This window comes from Mauremys mutica, chromosome 9, assembly GCF_020497125.1.
Source record: "Mauremys mutica isolate MM-2020 ecotype Southern chromosome 9, ASM2049712v1, whole genome shotgun sequence".
In the NCBI taxonomy this organism is placed as follows: domain Eukaryota; kingdom Metazoa; phylum Chordata; order Testudines; family Geoemydidae; genus Mauremys; species Mauremys mutica.
Genome location: NC_059080.1, coordinates 78,252,850 through 78,269,152, shown reverse-complemented (window position 1 = coordinate 78,269,152; position 16,303 = coordinate 78,252,850). Strand labels below are relative to the sequence as shown.

At 43.6% G+C, this 16,303-nt stretch overlaps 1 protein-coding gene across 3 annotated transcripts in view; it reads right to left on the bottom strand.

Moving 5' to 3' along the window:
- The window catches only part of MED12L (mediator complex subunit 12L), a 300,960-nt gene that overhangs the window by 246,833 nt on the left and 37,824 nt on the right, over nt 1-16,303 (bottom strand). For all 3 annotated transcript variants that reach the window (XM_045029734.1, XM_045029735.1, XM_045029736.1), the window contains exons 5-7: nt 8,501-8,670; nt 2,602-2,712; nt 1,849-2,118 (exon numbers count right to left, since the gene is read on the bottom strand). In XM_045029734.1, coding sequence (XP_044885669.1) covers nt 1,849-2,118; nt 2,602-2,712; nt 8,501-8,670 — 551 coding nt within the window. The remainder of the gene's footprint in view (nt 1-1,848; nt 2,119-2,601; nt 2,713-8,500; nt 8,671-16,303) is intronic.

The following is a 16,303-nucleotide window of genomic DNA, read 5'->3' as shown; positions in this document are numbered from 1 at the left end:
AGGTATAAGCAGGACCTCTAGGTTGGGTTCTTGTCACAACCCATCCTGCTCTAAATTACTTTCAGAACATAGAAAAATTAATTCTAAGTTACTTCTGAGCGTGCCACTCTGTTTTCTTTTGCCTTGGTGGTTTGGAAATTTTTTTGGTGAAGGAGAGATGGATCTTAAAGCATGATCTGAAAAATAGCTAGAGTAAGGTTCTTCCCAGCTTCTTTGAGGAATGCGTTCCAGAGTCCTGGATTGTGTTGTTGAGACGATCTACCTCCTGCTCTCCCAAATCCAGATCTGGATTCCAACAACAGTAACCTGCTAAACAGGTTGCCTGAGAAGTGTCATTTGAAAATAACCTGGGCATATCTCATTGACAGCTTTGTGAATCAATACCAAAACTCAGCACTGATCTGGTGATACAAGGAGAACCAGTGCAGGGAGCAAAACATAATATAGTCTCTTTGGACTGTTACACTTAGGAAATATGTCACTGTGTTGTTTACCAGTTTTATGAATTTGTCTGTGCTAAGAAAGAGAAAGAGCACATGCAGCAATAATCCAATATGGAGGCGACAAACACTAATGGCAGGTCCTTGTCCAACAGGAATAGGAGGAGTCTTGCTAGCCGCGGGTGGAAATAGTCTCTTCTAGCTGCAATTTGATTTTCCCAAGTCAGTGAGGAGTCCATAGACTTTGCATTATCCTAGTACAGTCACAAGCCCTTGACGGAGGAAGAGGTGCTGATGTTCCCATTTACCTTCTTCACTTAGCATTAATTCAGTGTCCCCTGTGTTCAGTTTGAGCCAGCTGGTCTTCATCCAGGCTCTCAATTCCCTCAGGTGCCATGGCCTGTGAGAAAGTGATGCCTGAGAGATACATAGAGCTGCATGTCATCAGCATATTGTTGGCATCACAAGCCATGTCATCAAGTAGATGTTAAACAGAAGCAGAAATAGGACTCAGCCTTGAGGTACTCTGCATGTCAGAGCTCTTAGGGAGGAGAAGCAGCTGCTCATCATAACTGAGCCTTTCTAGAAAGGAAAGAAGTTATATTAGCCTAGTTCTATCACCTCTTGCCAGCACATATAAATGAGTTACCTGCAGCTCATGATCAATAGTGTCAAAGGTGGATAAGAAAGCAAGTAGCATGAGTATCATTGTCTCACCTTAGTTCATTGCCACTAGGACTTGTCTATCAGTACGACGGTCGCCACGCTGTTTTGACTCTGTGCCAACCTCGAAAAATCTAGGACATCTTCTGAGGTTAGGTGCTGCCAGAGTCAGTGCACTACCACTCTGTCTTTGACCTTGCTCAGGAATGAAAGGTTTGACACCAGGCAGAAATTAACAAGAGTCACTGATGTCACGCGCTGGCTTCTTGAGGACAGGCCAGATTACCGTGCATTCCAAAGTGCCTAGCAGAGTGCTCTCCAAGGGAGGTTTTGATTATTTCTGCCAGCAGAGGGCTTCTGTCTACACAACAGGTACCAACATGGAGAGTAGCCAGCACAAGCTTCTTCCTGCTGATACCTCTCAGTCATAACCTGAAGAGGCCAACCTTATGTTCATTGACCAGGCTCATTCAGATCTTCATCTCTTAGCTGAAATTGTCAGAAGTATCAAACGTACTGGTGGTTTTTGTGATATGGCACCTATACATTAGAAATGTGTCTGACACCACTCACTTCAAATTGACCAGTGAGCAACCATGAGATGGTAACAATAATTGTCTCAGATAGATATGAAATAATGACCTATACATAGAAGAGTTTTTATCCCATTACTAGACCCATAAATCATTGAGTCCCCACATACACTGCAATGAGAATAGTTAGAGCCTTGAAAACATCTACCTACCTGCAGCATACAACTCAGTCCATAAACTAGAGGACGATGTTGTGGGCAGGAAAAGAAATCTGAACAGGCTAGCTGTACCGGGCTCACCACAGGACCTGTTGCAGTAGGACTTGGAGCTGTTAAAGGAGGATTGTTTGGTCCAATAATCATATGAGGTGAGTGTGCAGCTACGAGGTTAGGAGTATCGCTTAGCAATAAAGACAGTCGTCTGGCACAGAAATAAGCAAGGCGACGGGACAGGTAGGCTGACTGAACAAACTCTTCAGAATACTGAAAAAAAATCATAATATAATAATGATTATATAATAAGCAAGACAGCCTTTTCAAGGTACTCACTTTCACTACAATTCTGCTATCTAACATACATAAATTAGAAGGGATCATCTAATGCACCTAGAAGATCTCTCAGAGAAAAAAAACATAGTTGAAACACTGGTCTACAGTTCTGACTCTTTAAAAAATCTTCTGTCCTGAAAGAGCATTTTTGGCCCTGTTTTTCTATTTAGAAACCCTAATTTATGTATTCAAGGCATGAGGAATTTTGAAGCATTAAAAATGCATATAAAATTGTAGGTTAGTCCAAATACAAAGCATTTGGAAAAAGATTTCAGTACACTGTGTAGGTAGAACATTAGTATATAAGCAATTTTTTAAAATATACTGAAGAGCACCAAATAAAAAAAATGTTAACTGGGATATTTTAAAATATAATTGTTTTCAAAAGTAACTATAGCTTTAAACTATGTTCTGTACCTGCAACATTAGCGGTAACAAGAGTTTAAGAAGTTCATCGTCAGCAGGTCTGATTTTTTCCAGAACATCCAGTATCCATGTCAAATACTCATGTCTTTCAAGCATTCCCTCCTGAAAGAATTTTTTTTTAAATTGCATCAAAATTAATTGGAAGCAGCACACAAGAAGCTTATAATTTTGTTACAAATGCTCCTTTATAATGCCACTTGGTTCTGATCTCCTGACTCAAATGAAAATGATTTTAAGGCTTGATGATAAGACCCTACAACTCTCAAAGATTTTTAAAAATTAGCCTAGAAGGAAAAATATGCAAGAGCAAATGCTACTCAAAGAGCCCAGCAGATGAAGAAGCAACCATGAACTGGAATGGACTATGCACACAGTTCAAATTCACCAGACTGTCTGAATCCCATTCCCTGGACTGATTCACTACCATGACAGCTCTAAGCCTGACCCCCGGCACCAGAGAGACTCATTTCTGTCTTGGTTCCCCCTTCTCAGACCTTCAGCTTGGCAGCGTGTACGCACTCTCCATGAACAGCCTCCCACTACCTTTCGTGATTTACCCCACAACAGAATTCCTTTTTACTGTTATTTTTAATAATCAGACTAGAAAGGGGTGCTTAGTGGCAGGCCAGGCAAGTTAGAGTGCACAGTGGACCATGCAGGAGGAGAGCAAGGCTGAACATCCAGGAGGGGAGCTCCACAAAGTGCATTCTCCATGGAGCAGAAAACTAATTCAGCATCAATTTGTTGTTCTTGGGGACTGACGGTGTAGTCTAGTACTCTGCAAGTGGGAAACCAAGAAACCTTCAAATGCCAGGAATGGATCCCTGCATGTGACCTGGCTTTAGTCCCATACTGATTGTACAGTGGTTAGTCTATAGAAAATAGCTATTGTAGTCACACTTTTTTTTTTTAATAATTTTGATTTACAAGAAGTTAACTTACAACAACAGAGACAGAAAGAAACAGTTACTTACTTTACAATAACTGGTTATTTGAGATGTGTTGTCCATATACATACCACGGTGGATGCAAATGCGCCCAAACACCTGAGTTCAGATTCTTTTGGCCAGCAGTATGCATTGGTGTGCAACAGTTGCACTCTGAGTGTCCTCGTGCACTGAACATGGGCATAAAGAGCAGGATGGCCTCAACTATCTCTCAATTCCTTCCCCCAATACAGAATCCAGGTGTTATCAGACTCCGCAGGGAAGAATGGCAGGTCATGGGACATGCATGGACAACACATCTCAAAGAAGCAGTTACTGTAGGGTAAGTAACAATATTTTCTTTGAATACTTGTTCATGCATATTCCACTGCTTGTGGCTCACAAGCAGCAGCGTAGATTATTGGAGGTGAGTGCTATCAGTCAACCTAAACAATGGCTACAGGTAGGCCATTGGCCTCAGGGATACTAAAGCCCCTCCTATGACTTTCATTCTTTGACTTGGAGTTAGTACTGATTTTTCTTGGCTTACTTGTTGATCTTAGGGTTCCCAGGTGTTCGGTTTTGGACCGGAACACCCAGTCGAAAAGGGACTCTGGTGGCTCCAGTCAGCACCGCTGACCTGGACGGCCTGTTAAAAGTCCAGTCGGTGGCACAGCGGGGCTAAGGCAGGTTCCCCATGGCTCCTGGAAGCAGCAGTATGTCTGCACTCCGGCTCCTAGGCGTAGGGGCAGCTGCGGCCAATGGGAGCTACGGGGGTGGTGCCTGCGGACAAAGCAGCACGCAGAGCCGCCTGGCCATGCCTCCACATAGGAGCTGTAGGGGAGACATGTTGTTGCCTCTGGGAGCTGCCTCAGGTAAGCGCCACCCGAAGCCTGTGCCCCTGACCCTCTCCCGCGTCCAATCCCCTGCCTAAGCCATGATCCCTCTCCTACCCTCTTGGTCCCAGCCTGGAGCATCCTCCTGCACCCCAGCCCCCTCATCCCCAGCCCCACCGCAGAGCCTGCACCCCCAGCCAGAGCCCTTACCCCCTCCTGCACTCCAACCGCCTGAGCCAGCCCAGTGAAAATGAGCAAGTGAGGGTGGAGAGAGCAAGCATCAGAGGGAGGGGGGAATGGAGTGAGTGGGGATGGGGCCTCAGAATGGGCAGGGCCTCAAAGGAGGGGCGGGACAGTGGCAGGGCAAAGGTGTTCGGTTTTGTGCAAATAGAAAGTTGGCAACCCTAGTAGATCTAGTAGCCGGTATCAAGTGGAGTACCTCAGGGGTCGGTGCTGGGGCTGAAGGAGAGGAAGATGATCAGGAATAGTCAACATGGATTCACCACGGGCAAGTCATGCCTGACCACCTGATTGCCTTCTATGAGGAGATAACTGGCTCTGTAGATATGGGGAAAACGGTGGATGTGATATATCTTGACTTTAGCAAAGCTTCTGATACGGTCTCCCACAGTATTCTTGCCAGCAAGTTAAAGAAGTATGGATTGGATGAACGGACTATAAGGTGGATAGAAAGCTGGCTAGATTGTCAGGTTCAACTGATAGTGATCAACGGCTCGATGTCTAGTTGGCAGACGGTATCAATCGGAATGCCCCTGGGGCAAGTTTTGTTCAATCATCTTTATTAATGATCTGGATGATGGGACGAATTGCACCCTCAGCAAGTTCGCAGATGACACTAAGCCGGGGGGAGAGGTAGATATGCTGGCGGGTAGGGATAGCATGACCTAGACAAATTGGAGGATTGAGCCAAACGAAATCTGATGAGTTTCAACAAGGAAAAGTGCAGAGTCCTGCACTTAGGATGGAAGAATCCCATGCACCGCTACAGATTGGGGACTGACTGGCTAAGCAGCAATTCTGCAGAAAAGGACCTAGGGGTTACAGTGGATCAGAAGCTGGATATGAGTCAGCAGTGTGTCCTTGTTGCCAAGAAGACTAACAGCATATTGGGCTGCATTAGTAGGAGCATTGTCAGCAGATCGAGGGAAGTGATTATTCCCCTCTATTCAGCACTGGTAAGGCCACATCTGGAGTATTGCGTCCAGTTTTGGGGACCCCACTACAGAAAGGATGTGGACAAATCGGAGAGAGTCCAGCGGAGGGCAACAAAAATGATCAGGGGGCTGGGGCACATGACTTATGAGGAGAGGCTGAGGGAACTGAGCTTGTTTAGTCTGCAGAAGAAGAGAAGAGTGAGGAGGGATTTGGTAGCAGCCTTCAACTACCTGAAGGGGAGTTCCAAAAAGGATGGAGCTCAGCAGTTCTCAGTGGTGGCAGATGACAGAACAAGAAGCAACAGTCTCAAGTTGCAGTGGGGGAGGTCTGGGTTGGATATTAGGAAACACTATTTCACTAGGAGGGTGGTGAAGCACTGGAATGGATTACCTAGGGAGGTGGCGGAATCTCCATCCTTAGAGGTTTTTAAGGCCCGGCTTGACAAAGCCCTGGCTGGGATGATTTAGTTGGTTTTGGTCCTGCCTTGAGCAAGGGGTTGGACTAGATGACCTCCTGAGGTCCCTAATTTTCTATGATTCTATGATCTAAAGGATGAAAAGTTGCAGTCTGTAGTATGGAGTGTGAAACCTGTCAATGCAACTTTTGCAAATGAGCCAATCATCTAAACACAGATAAATCTGAACTCCTTGTTTCCTGAGGTAAGTCCCCACTATTGCCAGGCATTTTGTGAATACCCCTCATGCTGTCAATTGGCAAAATGGTAGAACACTGTCCTGGTAGTGGGAACTGCCCACTTGTCATCTCAGATACCTTCTACAGGCAAGGTGAATCACTATCTTGGAAGTGAAAGCTATATACAGTCGCATGGATCTAGAGTTGGAATTACCAAAATTATAGTTACCAACCTGAACATGTACATTAACGTGTTCAGTTGTTCCAGGTCCTGAAAAAGGTGCCAGCCCTCTTGCTTTCTGGGATTCAGAAAGTAATGAGGGTAAAAGCCCTCCCCAGGCTCTTGAGGTTCTTCTTCCACTATTCTGAGATATGGCAGTGACTGCACCTCCTGATGTAGCGTGCTATCCTGAAAAGGGGTCCCTGGAAAGGGATGGGTGGGGAGTGGGGCTGCACAGTGAGCAACAAAGCTCAGACACTGCAAATCTGACTCTCAGCCACAGGCAGTGAGAAGGAACTGAGGAGCAGCTGGGGTCACCCCTCCCGCATGCCCTTGGTTGGAGGCACGAGGACACTCAGGCCATAGGTACAGCCCTCAACAGACACTGCTGGCCAAAAGAACCCAAACTCGAATGCACTGGGTGCATGTGTACCAAGAATGGAATATGTATGGACAAGCACTGGAATCAAATACATGCTGAAAATGCATTTATGGAAGCCACAGGGTCTAATGGGCTGAGGAAGTGACTAATCAACTAAGGGCTCAGAGAATCTTGAGCTTTAACCCTGCTCAAGCCACTGTCCAACACATACTATCTGACCTCTTTGTGCTTCATTCATACAATTTGGTCAGAAAACTAGGCTTATGGAAGGAGCACCCTCTGCTCCCCTATGCGCCCCCCCCCACACACACACACACAAAACCTCAAATTACAGTTGAGCTGAATTACACTATCCTATTATGAACAAACAGCTCTTTCATTACCAAATATGAAGCTACAAGTTTGCTATCAGCAAGTTGCACCTGAATGAAGATATTAATTTGCTCATTATCTGTTTCAGTGACTGAAAATGGGAAGTTTGATAATGTGCATTTCTTTCTAAATTAAAAGGTCTAAATCCACTTCATGCAAAATTAATCAGTGGTAAGACAAGAAAGTTGCAGCTTTGTCAAAGTAACAATAACTGTGCATACACCAGAGGCATGGTAAAGGAGACCCAGATTTTCAAAAAGGATTTCTATTTTGGATGCCTCCATTTTTGGTGTACAGCCTCAGAGACCTAGTAGTACATGATCCTCAGCTGTACTGAGCACCCACAACTCCAGTAAAAGAACCACGGAATCTCTGAGAAACCAGGCCCTAGATCAGCGTTTCTCAAATGCAGCCACTAGGGGCTTTTCTTGCAGCCACAGCCTCCGGGGGTTGGGGAGGGGTGACAAAATAGTGGCCCCCTCCCCCTCCCTGCTGCTCCTGAATACCCCGCCTTGGTGTTGATTGCTGGGGCCACCAGCAGCGGTTGTGCTCTGCCCCCCTCGGAGACTCCGGGAGCACAATGCGGGAGGAGTAGGGAGTCAGTGAGTTCCCGAACTTCCTAGGGGCGTGCGGCTCAGACTTTGGCCTTCAGCCCCTGGGTGGTGGATTGGCAGGCTCTGGCAGCGGGGCTTTGGGCTCCAGCTGTGCGGCAGCAGACCTCAGCTCTGGCCGCGGGACCTCAGGCTCCAGCCCCTCGCTGCCACCCCCAGCCCCCAACTCACCAAACCTCATTGCCCCTGGCCTCTGCTACCTTCCCAACCCTCAATCCAGGCCTTAATTTGTCCCCAAACTTGCCAGGGCTGAGTAAGTCTGCTGTGAAAAGCAATACTTGTATTTTCGTAATATCACCTTTCACAACAGACTTACTAACTAGCAATAAATAAATTACAATGAGTTGGACGTGTATATGTGCATATTTATTTGTTTTTCCTAAAGCTAATTAAGTATTGTAGTGAAAAGTGTGAGAGCAGCCACCAACTCTTGCTGGTGGCCACACTCTGAGGCCACCAAAAAAATTGTCCTTAGAAGCCCTACTCCAGATGTCCTAAACCAGGCACCCACAATTAAAAAACAGTTGAAAGTTTGTCTCTAAATCTGAATGCATTTAACCTCAAATCTAATACAGAGAAAACTTAAAACAATATCATACCTAGCAAATTTTAACAAAACATGCACAAATTGTAAGCTGCTAATTGCAAATTATGAAAGAGCAAACAAAGTGCATTTTAAAATTGGACTCTACCTAATACAGTCATTCCCCAAAAGGCACTTTTTACAAGGTTACCTGGAACAGATAAAATGCCAACTTTTCATTATATTCCCACTGCTTCAGGGCTTGTTCCACCTCTTGAGGCATAGCAACCGAGCCATTGCCTTGGTTTGAGGACAAATGATAAAATTCTGCAATCTTTGCCAGCTGCTCTCGAAGGTATCTGGTTGAGATTTGAGTCCATTCTATGAAATAAGTTTACAGTTAAAAATTGACTTATCTTTCTTTTCATGTGATGTCGTATTTGATTCTTCATAGTAAAAACACAACTTTTCAATTACCTCTATAGTCAAAATACCTTTACAAAACACTAAGCAGCAACAGTCTGTATAACATGATTCTGAACTAGTAGGTTGTGTGTGTGCGCATCTCCTGTGCTTTGTTTTCAAAGTGTACATACCTGGAAGTATGTAACTAGCATACTAGCGTTAACGAATGTGTCCACCTGTAATTTAGAGGTACAAATATCAGGTATGACTTTAGGGAATCACCCATCTGCTCCATCAAGGCTCAATATTCAATCACAAAGCAACCTTGCATAGAAGTGTACGAATTAATATACTACAATTAATTACTTCAATGTGGAGTCTTACTTTTTCCACACACAAAATTATAACAAATAAAACTAAATAGGATTTTACACCAGCCAGAATTATTGGAAATAAAAAACTGTTCTTCTTATAATGCTTTGAAATTGATGTATAACAACTCTGATTTTAGTTTTTCTCTAGAACGTACCCTTCTTAGAACAGTTTATTAGGTCAACAGACTGGCCACTGCAGTGTCAAATGTATGAAGACAAAACTTCTTTGAAGGTTCTCAAGTCAGGCTGACAAAGATGCAATCACAGATTTGAGTCATCTTGCATTGCTCGTCACATAGTCATGACATTAACAGCAAGCATTAGTGCTTCTCTTAGCCTCATCCAACCAGTGAGTCTACAGTTCAAGATGCTTTAGTGGGGGCAGGGAAAATTAGTACATCAAAGTATATCAAAATCATAGGGGCAGAAATCCACCAACTAGGTCACCTTTGGCAACCTCAAAGCATAAAAAGGTCAACTTCAATTCATTCTGTATCTCAAAAAGCTAGTGACACATTCCTTATGCCACTTGTCAGAACTGCCAATAAAACTCTAGATCTCACATTTAAAAGGCCTCTGTCCAAAACCTTAAATCAAAATTAACCAACAGTTATTCGGGGCGCCCAGTCCTCGCAGTCTCTGTTCACTGTACACATACAGACCGCTCACAGTCTCTTGGTGCACAACCACTTGAGAACCACAGGTCTCCCAGGCACAATTCTCATTATCTCAAAATGATTCCTGTTAAGGGCATCATGAGCACATAAAGATGTGTCATCTGTCCTTAGCTCCGACTTCTAGGTATAACAGCTGTCTTACCACGTGAGCCCTGCAAGGTGCTCGGAGAAAGGGAAAAATAACCCATAGACCAATCCAGTCTGCTGCCAGAGAAGATTACCATGTAAATCTGAAAATGGCCACAACTCCACCTGACCATACGTGAGAGAATCTTTTGGCACTTTCTTACATACAACCTTACTACCTGGGCCTAAACCTGATAAGATGTTCCCTTACCAGATGGTCAGAGCCAATAGTGACTGAGCTAAAGGATGGCTGTGCTGAATTTCAAAACTGACTTCAGAAGAAGCTATAGCAAGTGTCAGGCCACGAGTCTACACACAAGAGAGAGCAATACATAACAAATAATATTGTGCTCCTCCTTCATACACAGGACAGAGATGGCTATTAAAACCTTGAGCCACCACCAACTTCACTGAATACACTTCAAAGTTCACCCTCAAGTAGCTTAAGTCACAAAATACAGGTTTGATTATATAAAAACCTTTAAGGATTAAAAAAAATATATTCTTTACTTGTACAATGTATCCTGCAATATTTGTATAGGATCAAATGTCTGCTAGTGCTTTACACAGAGGTTTGAATGCAATTTCCCTGACCTGGATTATTCATTCTTCTTCAGATCCCCAAATGAAGTAAACGGCTTTTTAAAAAAAAAAAGTAGGAAGGAGAATTTCCAGTTTCACATTACTGAATGGGCGGGAAGCTACTGAATTGGGGAGCGGGAGTAAGGCAGGTATCCCACTCCCTGGGAGCTCTTTCCCAAGGATTTGTGGGAGATAGAAAACAGAGGTAGCAGAGCTTCTTGCCACACCCTGTAGTCAGGGGCGTGGTCAAGCCTCGATGGCAAACTCAATATTCCAAGCAAACTTTTAGGGTGTGACCCAAACCCTCCAGTTTTAGCCCACTGGAATTTTGCTAACCAAAAGAGTGAGTTTCCCATTACTTTAATCTCAGCACTTTTGGCTACTCAAAATATGACTCAGATTTCTACTAATAATATTTTTATTCCTTTTTGTGGTATGTCCCACTGCTCTGTTGAGTTTACCAAAACAGCTTCTTCTATTAACTATACCTTTTCTTGCTTCAGAAAATAGCCATTATTTCTAACCTTACAGCTGATAGCTATGGAGAACAATTTCTCCATCTCATCTTTGTAGCACTCCTTTTAAAAGGCTATGCCTCAGATTTCTACCCCAACATGACCTTTTTTTCCTCCTTCGAAATGCAGATACCTCAACATAGACACGTAAAACGTGTCTGAACATGAATTTAAATGCCTATTTTGAGGCACTCCAAACTGAACATTTGGCCCTAAATCTTTCCTTCTAGCTCATTACACCCAAACCTTGGGTCTTCCTGGTGGCAGTTGCTCTTGTCTGAACTAACATTTTCACTGAAGTGGGCCATTTGTTGAACCTTACATTAATATTTGTAAAGTCTTCTGACGTCTTGCCTTCCAAAAGCCAAACACCCCTCTCATCTTGCAGATTCTGTCCTTTGTCTGACTTGCACACCTCACAGGACACAATTAAGCATTTATCATCTATGCACATGTACAGGATTTCTGTGAATACAAACTACCACCAACATCACAAGCTTTGATCTTGCCATACGCAGAATAATGCTAAACAAAGTTAATTAATCCACCACCATTTACCACATTGAGTCTTTCGTTCTAAAGTTTAGAGTGAAGTGAACAATATAGTAAAAGGCTTTGTGAAATTCTGCAATAATGATACGATTGCTGCATTTCTGTCATTCTTATTCAGATAGTCTCAGAAATATGGACCCAGTCTGAGAGCAATACACAAAATATGGTGGAACTTTTCTTAAAATTAGTATAAATGAAGGAGTGGGTGGTAGCAGGGTCTACATAGACAGTTGATACGCGCATGCTAATGTGCTATAGATTCACATCACAGCTTGCTGCACACTAACTCTGACCAGACAAACCCTAAATTAATGTGGGGTGATAATTTAGGTGAAGGATTACCTACCTTAGAATTCCTCTTTTCCATCCTCTTAACAGTACAGCTGAATTTACTAGAGATATTTTTAATGTCCCGCAAGAGACAAATATGTTACAGAGTTATGTTTAATCAGCATGCAGCATATTTGAGAATAGCACATTCTTGTATGAATGCATAAAAGCACTGCTTTGACGGTCTAAACCTGTTTACTATCAAAGCTACAGGGACTCCCCATATGAAAGGCTAAAGTTTTCATTGTGATCAGTATTTGATCCTCAGGCTTTATGCTAGCTTGCTCATCTTTGAATCTTTTTCCCTGAATTTCTACCATCAGTATCTATTGGAAGGGTTTTCTCTCCAAAGCTAGTGGCTTGGTACAAAAATGTGTAGTAATTTTCAGTGTTGTTTAAGCATAAAACAACCATATAAAAATGTTTAGTAAATATTTGCTTCCAAACACTCACTCAATTTTCTAAAAACTATTGCAAATCCACCATTTCACACTTCTTTTCAATGTCACACCATGAAAGGATAATTTTCCCAAAGCAATTTATTACTAGTACCTCAGTGCCACTGAGTTAGAAACCATGGAGAATGAATCATTTTCATTACTTAAGGCACAGACCTGAAACATTTTGAAGACTGCCAAAAACTAATCAGTGATGTACTGTATAATTATTCTCAGAAAGCTCTAAATAACCTTTGCAAAATAGCAAACTTGTATGCATAACGTAACCTTTAGCACCCATTTGGCACATTCAGAATGAAATCTGTGTTGGAACACTAATGTAAAACTGAACCAAAAACTAAGTGCATCAGCCTTAGGATAGTCCTATCATCTCGTTTCATTCTGATAACCAAGTGCCTCCTTCATCATGGAACTGACCAAAGATAGAACTGAAACCAGAAGTATCCACCCACCTATTTTTCCCTCTGACATACCACTGGCTCTCCCCTTCCAGTAAGCAGAACAACATTTTCTTCACAAATACTGCCTCAGCTGGTGTAAACTGAAGCTATGCCACAAGTCAAACCAACTGAGGATCTGGACCATTGCTTTTGCTCAGAAGACTCAATGTATTTATTTATTTATTTTTAAAAAGATAGTTTGAGAGAATTCTTTGGTTTAAATGCAGCATTACCAATATCCATTCCAGGCTGAGAAGATATGCCTTTGGTACTCAAACCTAATCCAGTGTCATTTTTTTTTTATCTCCCTGGGATAGCATGATGGGGGGGAGGGATAGCTCAGTGGTTTGAGCATTGGTCTGCTAAACCCAGGGTTGTGAATTCAATCCTTGAGGGGGCCATTTAGGGATCTGGGGCAAAAATCTGTCTGGGGATTGGTCCTGCTTTGAGCAGGGGGTTGGACTAGATGACCTCCTGAGGTCCCTTCCAACCCTGATATTCTATGATTCTATGTGCTGTCTCAGCGAAGATCATTAGCAGACCTATTCACTGTGATTAGGGAAGCAATACACTTATTTCTAGCGGTTAATACTATAACTCCTCCTAGGGTCTATCCCTAAAACTGTATGGAGTAGAGGTAAGAGGATAAAGGTGGTCAGAGGCTGGAGTGGAATAGCAAAAGCAGGAGATGGGAGACAGGTGAGTGAGTAAGTGCCTAGGACACTAAGTTCTATACAAACTAACAACAGGTTGGGGAAGGAGAGGAGAGAGAGTGTGACAGGAAAGGAGTAGAAAAAAGCAAAAGAGAAGCAAGGCAGCACTGGTCACAGGGTTGAGGAACAGGACCTAGAAACTCTTCTTCCCCAAATGTTTCTATGTTAAGAACGAACTTGGGTGGGGGGGGGAAGGGAAAGAGGCCTGCTCCCACTCCTCCATCCATGACTGCTGGGTGAGCAGCAGACCCCATCAGGAGTTGACACTGCCTTCTGCCCCCCTGCTGTTGTGATATAAGCGACTGTCACTGGAGGAAGAGGAGAAAAGGAAGGTGATGTGAACTCACATCTAGGGATCCTCTTCTATCACGTCTACAAGGTAAGAAGAGGATCCTACTGCAAACACCCCACGAGATCCCCAGTCCTTTTCCCTACATGGAGGAGAAAAAGGGCCTGGTTCAGCAAGCCCTTGCCCTACACTCCATGGCCTGGGGAAAGGCAGCAGAGGACCCAATACTGCACCCAGCAGCTGGAAGGGTCATGAGGGGTAGGAAAGACCCTGTTGCAATGCATACCCAACCCCCAATGGTTGGGCGAAAGAGAAGAGATTCTGCCACACAAAAAGTGATAAGGGTGAAACTGGGAGTTAGAGGTAGCCATAAGTAAGGTGGGTCAGTCCCCCAAAAAGTTGCAGATCTGCTTCACAGACATGGAGATGAGCTTCTTCTGTAGAGAAAAGGGGGGAACGGAGCAGCAGAGAGGGAAGGGAGAAAAAAAGGCAGACATTTATCCCACTAAAAAGCACTTTTTGTCAGTCACAGACAAGAGGCACGGACCCCAGACCAGCCAAGTCAAATATCAGGGAGTGATAGGAGAGGGCTCCTCTGCCTGACTTAAGGAAATGAGAACAGAACATGGAGGCCTGAACCTAATTCAATGTTCCTGGCCCCCGGGAGAGCACTGCCAAAATGCCGCCGAATTTCAGCAGCATTTTGGCGGGGATGCCTCTCGCTGATGCCGCTTGTCACTGACAAGCGGCGTCATCGAGAGGTGTTGCCGCCGAAATGCCGCCGAAATTCAGCAGCATTTCGGCGGGTGCTCCACCGCCGCAGTGGTCCTTCAGCTGGCGCCCGCCAGCCAAAAAGGTTGGGGACCACTGCCTTAGGAGTTTGCTGCTACTAATATGCAGTCAAAATACATTCATAGTAACGGGTGCAATAGTATTATATAGTCACAAATTATCCAATCCTAAATTAACCTTACAACACTGTCAAACAATTTAAAAAAAAAAAGTGTTCAGATTTAAAGATGGCTTTTTTCAGACTGCCATGACAATTCACTTTGTGAAAAAGCCAAACTGCCACAAGCCGCAAAAACCTCTTAAAAGTCCTGACAAAGAAACATTCTCCAAAAATCTAGATGCGGTAGTGGAAACAACAGAAGGCTAGCAGGGATGAGGACAGAGTTAAATCTGCTTGGATGACTTAATTTTCCTATTTTCTAATGTTGGAAGTTTCTCTAACTTTATCTTTGGAGTTTGATTAAAGTCTGTGCGTCTCACAGAAAGTGAGATCCTCTTAATACCTGCAGTATGAAGACGTTTTTACCTAGAACTAGTAGTGCTGTAACTATTTACCACTTCTACTGTAATCTGTATCTCAAATCACAGCACAAACATTAAGCAATCTTCACAACCCCCCTGCCACGTATGACAGAAAGAACTCCTAATTTCTTTCTTCTTAGGCACTACTTCCTCTTTTTCTTTTTCCATTGCAACTGCCCGCCCTTCCTTTCAGCCAAGCTCACAACCTTTTTTTTTTTTCCTCCCCCAGTTCCTCTTCATTCCTATTCCCCAATATCCAGGTAGTTACCAAACCCTACTCATTCTTTTCCAATATCTCCAAATTTCCACTCTTGTGCCTACGGCTAAAGTGCTTGTCCATGCATTGATTATCCTCCTGAATCCTTCAAGCGTCATCTTTCTGCCCTCCACCACTCCTGTATTGATCTCCCCCACTCCATTTAGAATGCAACTACCACCACTTGGTCAATATCACCTCACACTCAATCCCACCACAGACCTCCTCTCACCTATTCCCACCCAAATTCAACTGCCCTCCTTACATTCTATTCCTGCTCAAACCACCTCTGCCTGGCTGTTCTCAGTTATTACCACCATCACCTTTGCTCATGAATCCTACTTCATTTCTCTCCCCATCTCCTCTCATCTTCATGCTTTCTCCCTTGCTGACCCCACAGCCTATTCCCGGTATGCCGGGCATCTTGCTCCTTTCAAACCCAGACCACAATAGTACAAATGTCATCTCCAAATTAAATTAACAAATATATATGCTCAAATAACCCCTCTCCTGGGATTTCTAGCATGCATCATATGTCTTTTCAGATTGTAAATTTCTCAGGCATGGATCACATTTTATGCTGTGTTGCATGCACTCTGGGCACTTCAATAATGAAGTAATAGTATCTTTACCCAAGTTTTACACATGGAGAAAGAGTCACGGGGGATTAAATGACTTTACAAGGTCATCCAGACAGTAAGTGAAAGAGTTGGGATGAGAACTCAAAAATTCCTATCCCCTCACCCCGTGCTTAGCATCTACACTGAGGCATCTGTATCCTGTCCTTCCAATCTTTCTGTACCTTTAACTGAACTGTGCAGCCTCTGTAGGGCCTTACTTGTCCAGCAGCTTGAAAGTACACTTCCTTGCCTATAGACAGATTTGCTTTTCTTACAGCATGAAACATGCAATGTTTTGAAAAAAAAAACTATCCTTTTTAGTCTAATGAGATCTAACTAATGATTCGGGATTTTAAGAGTGCC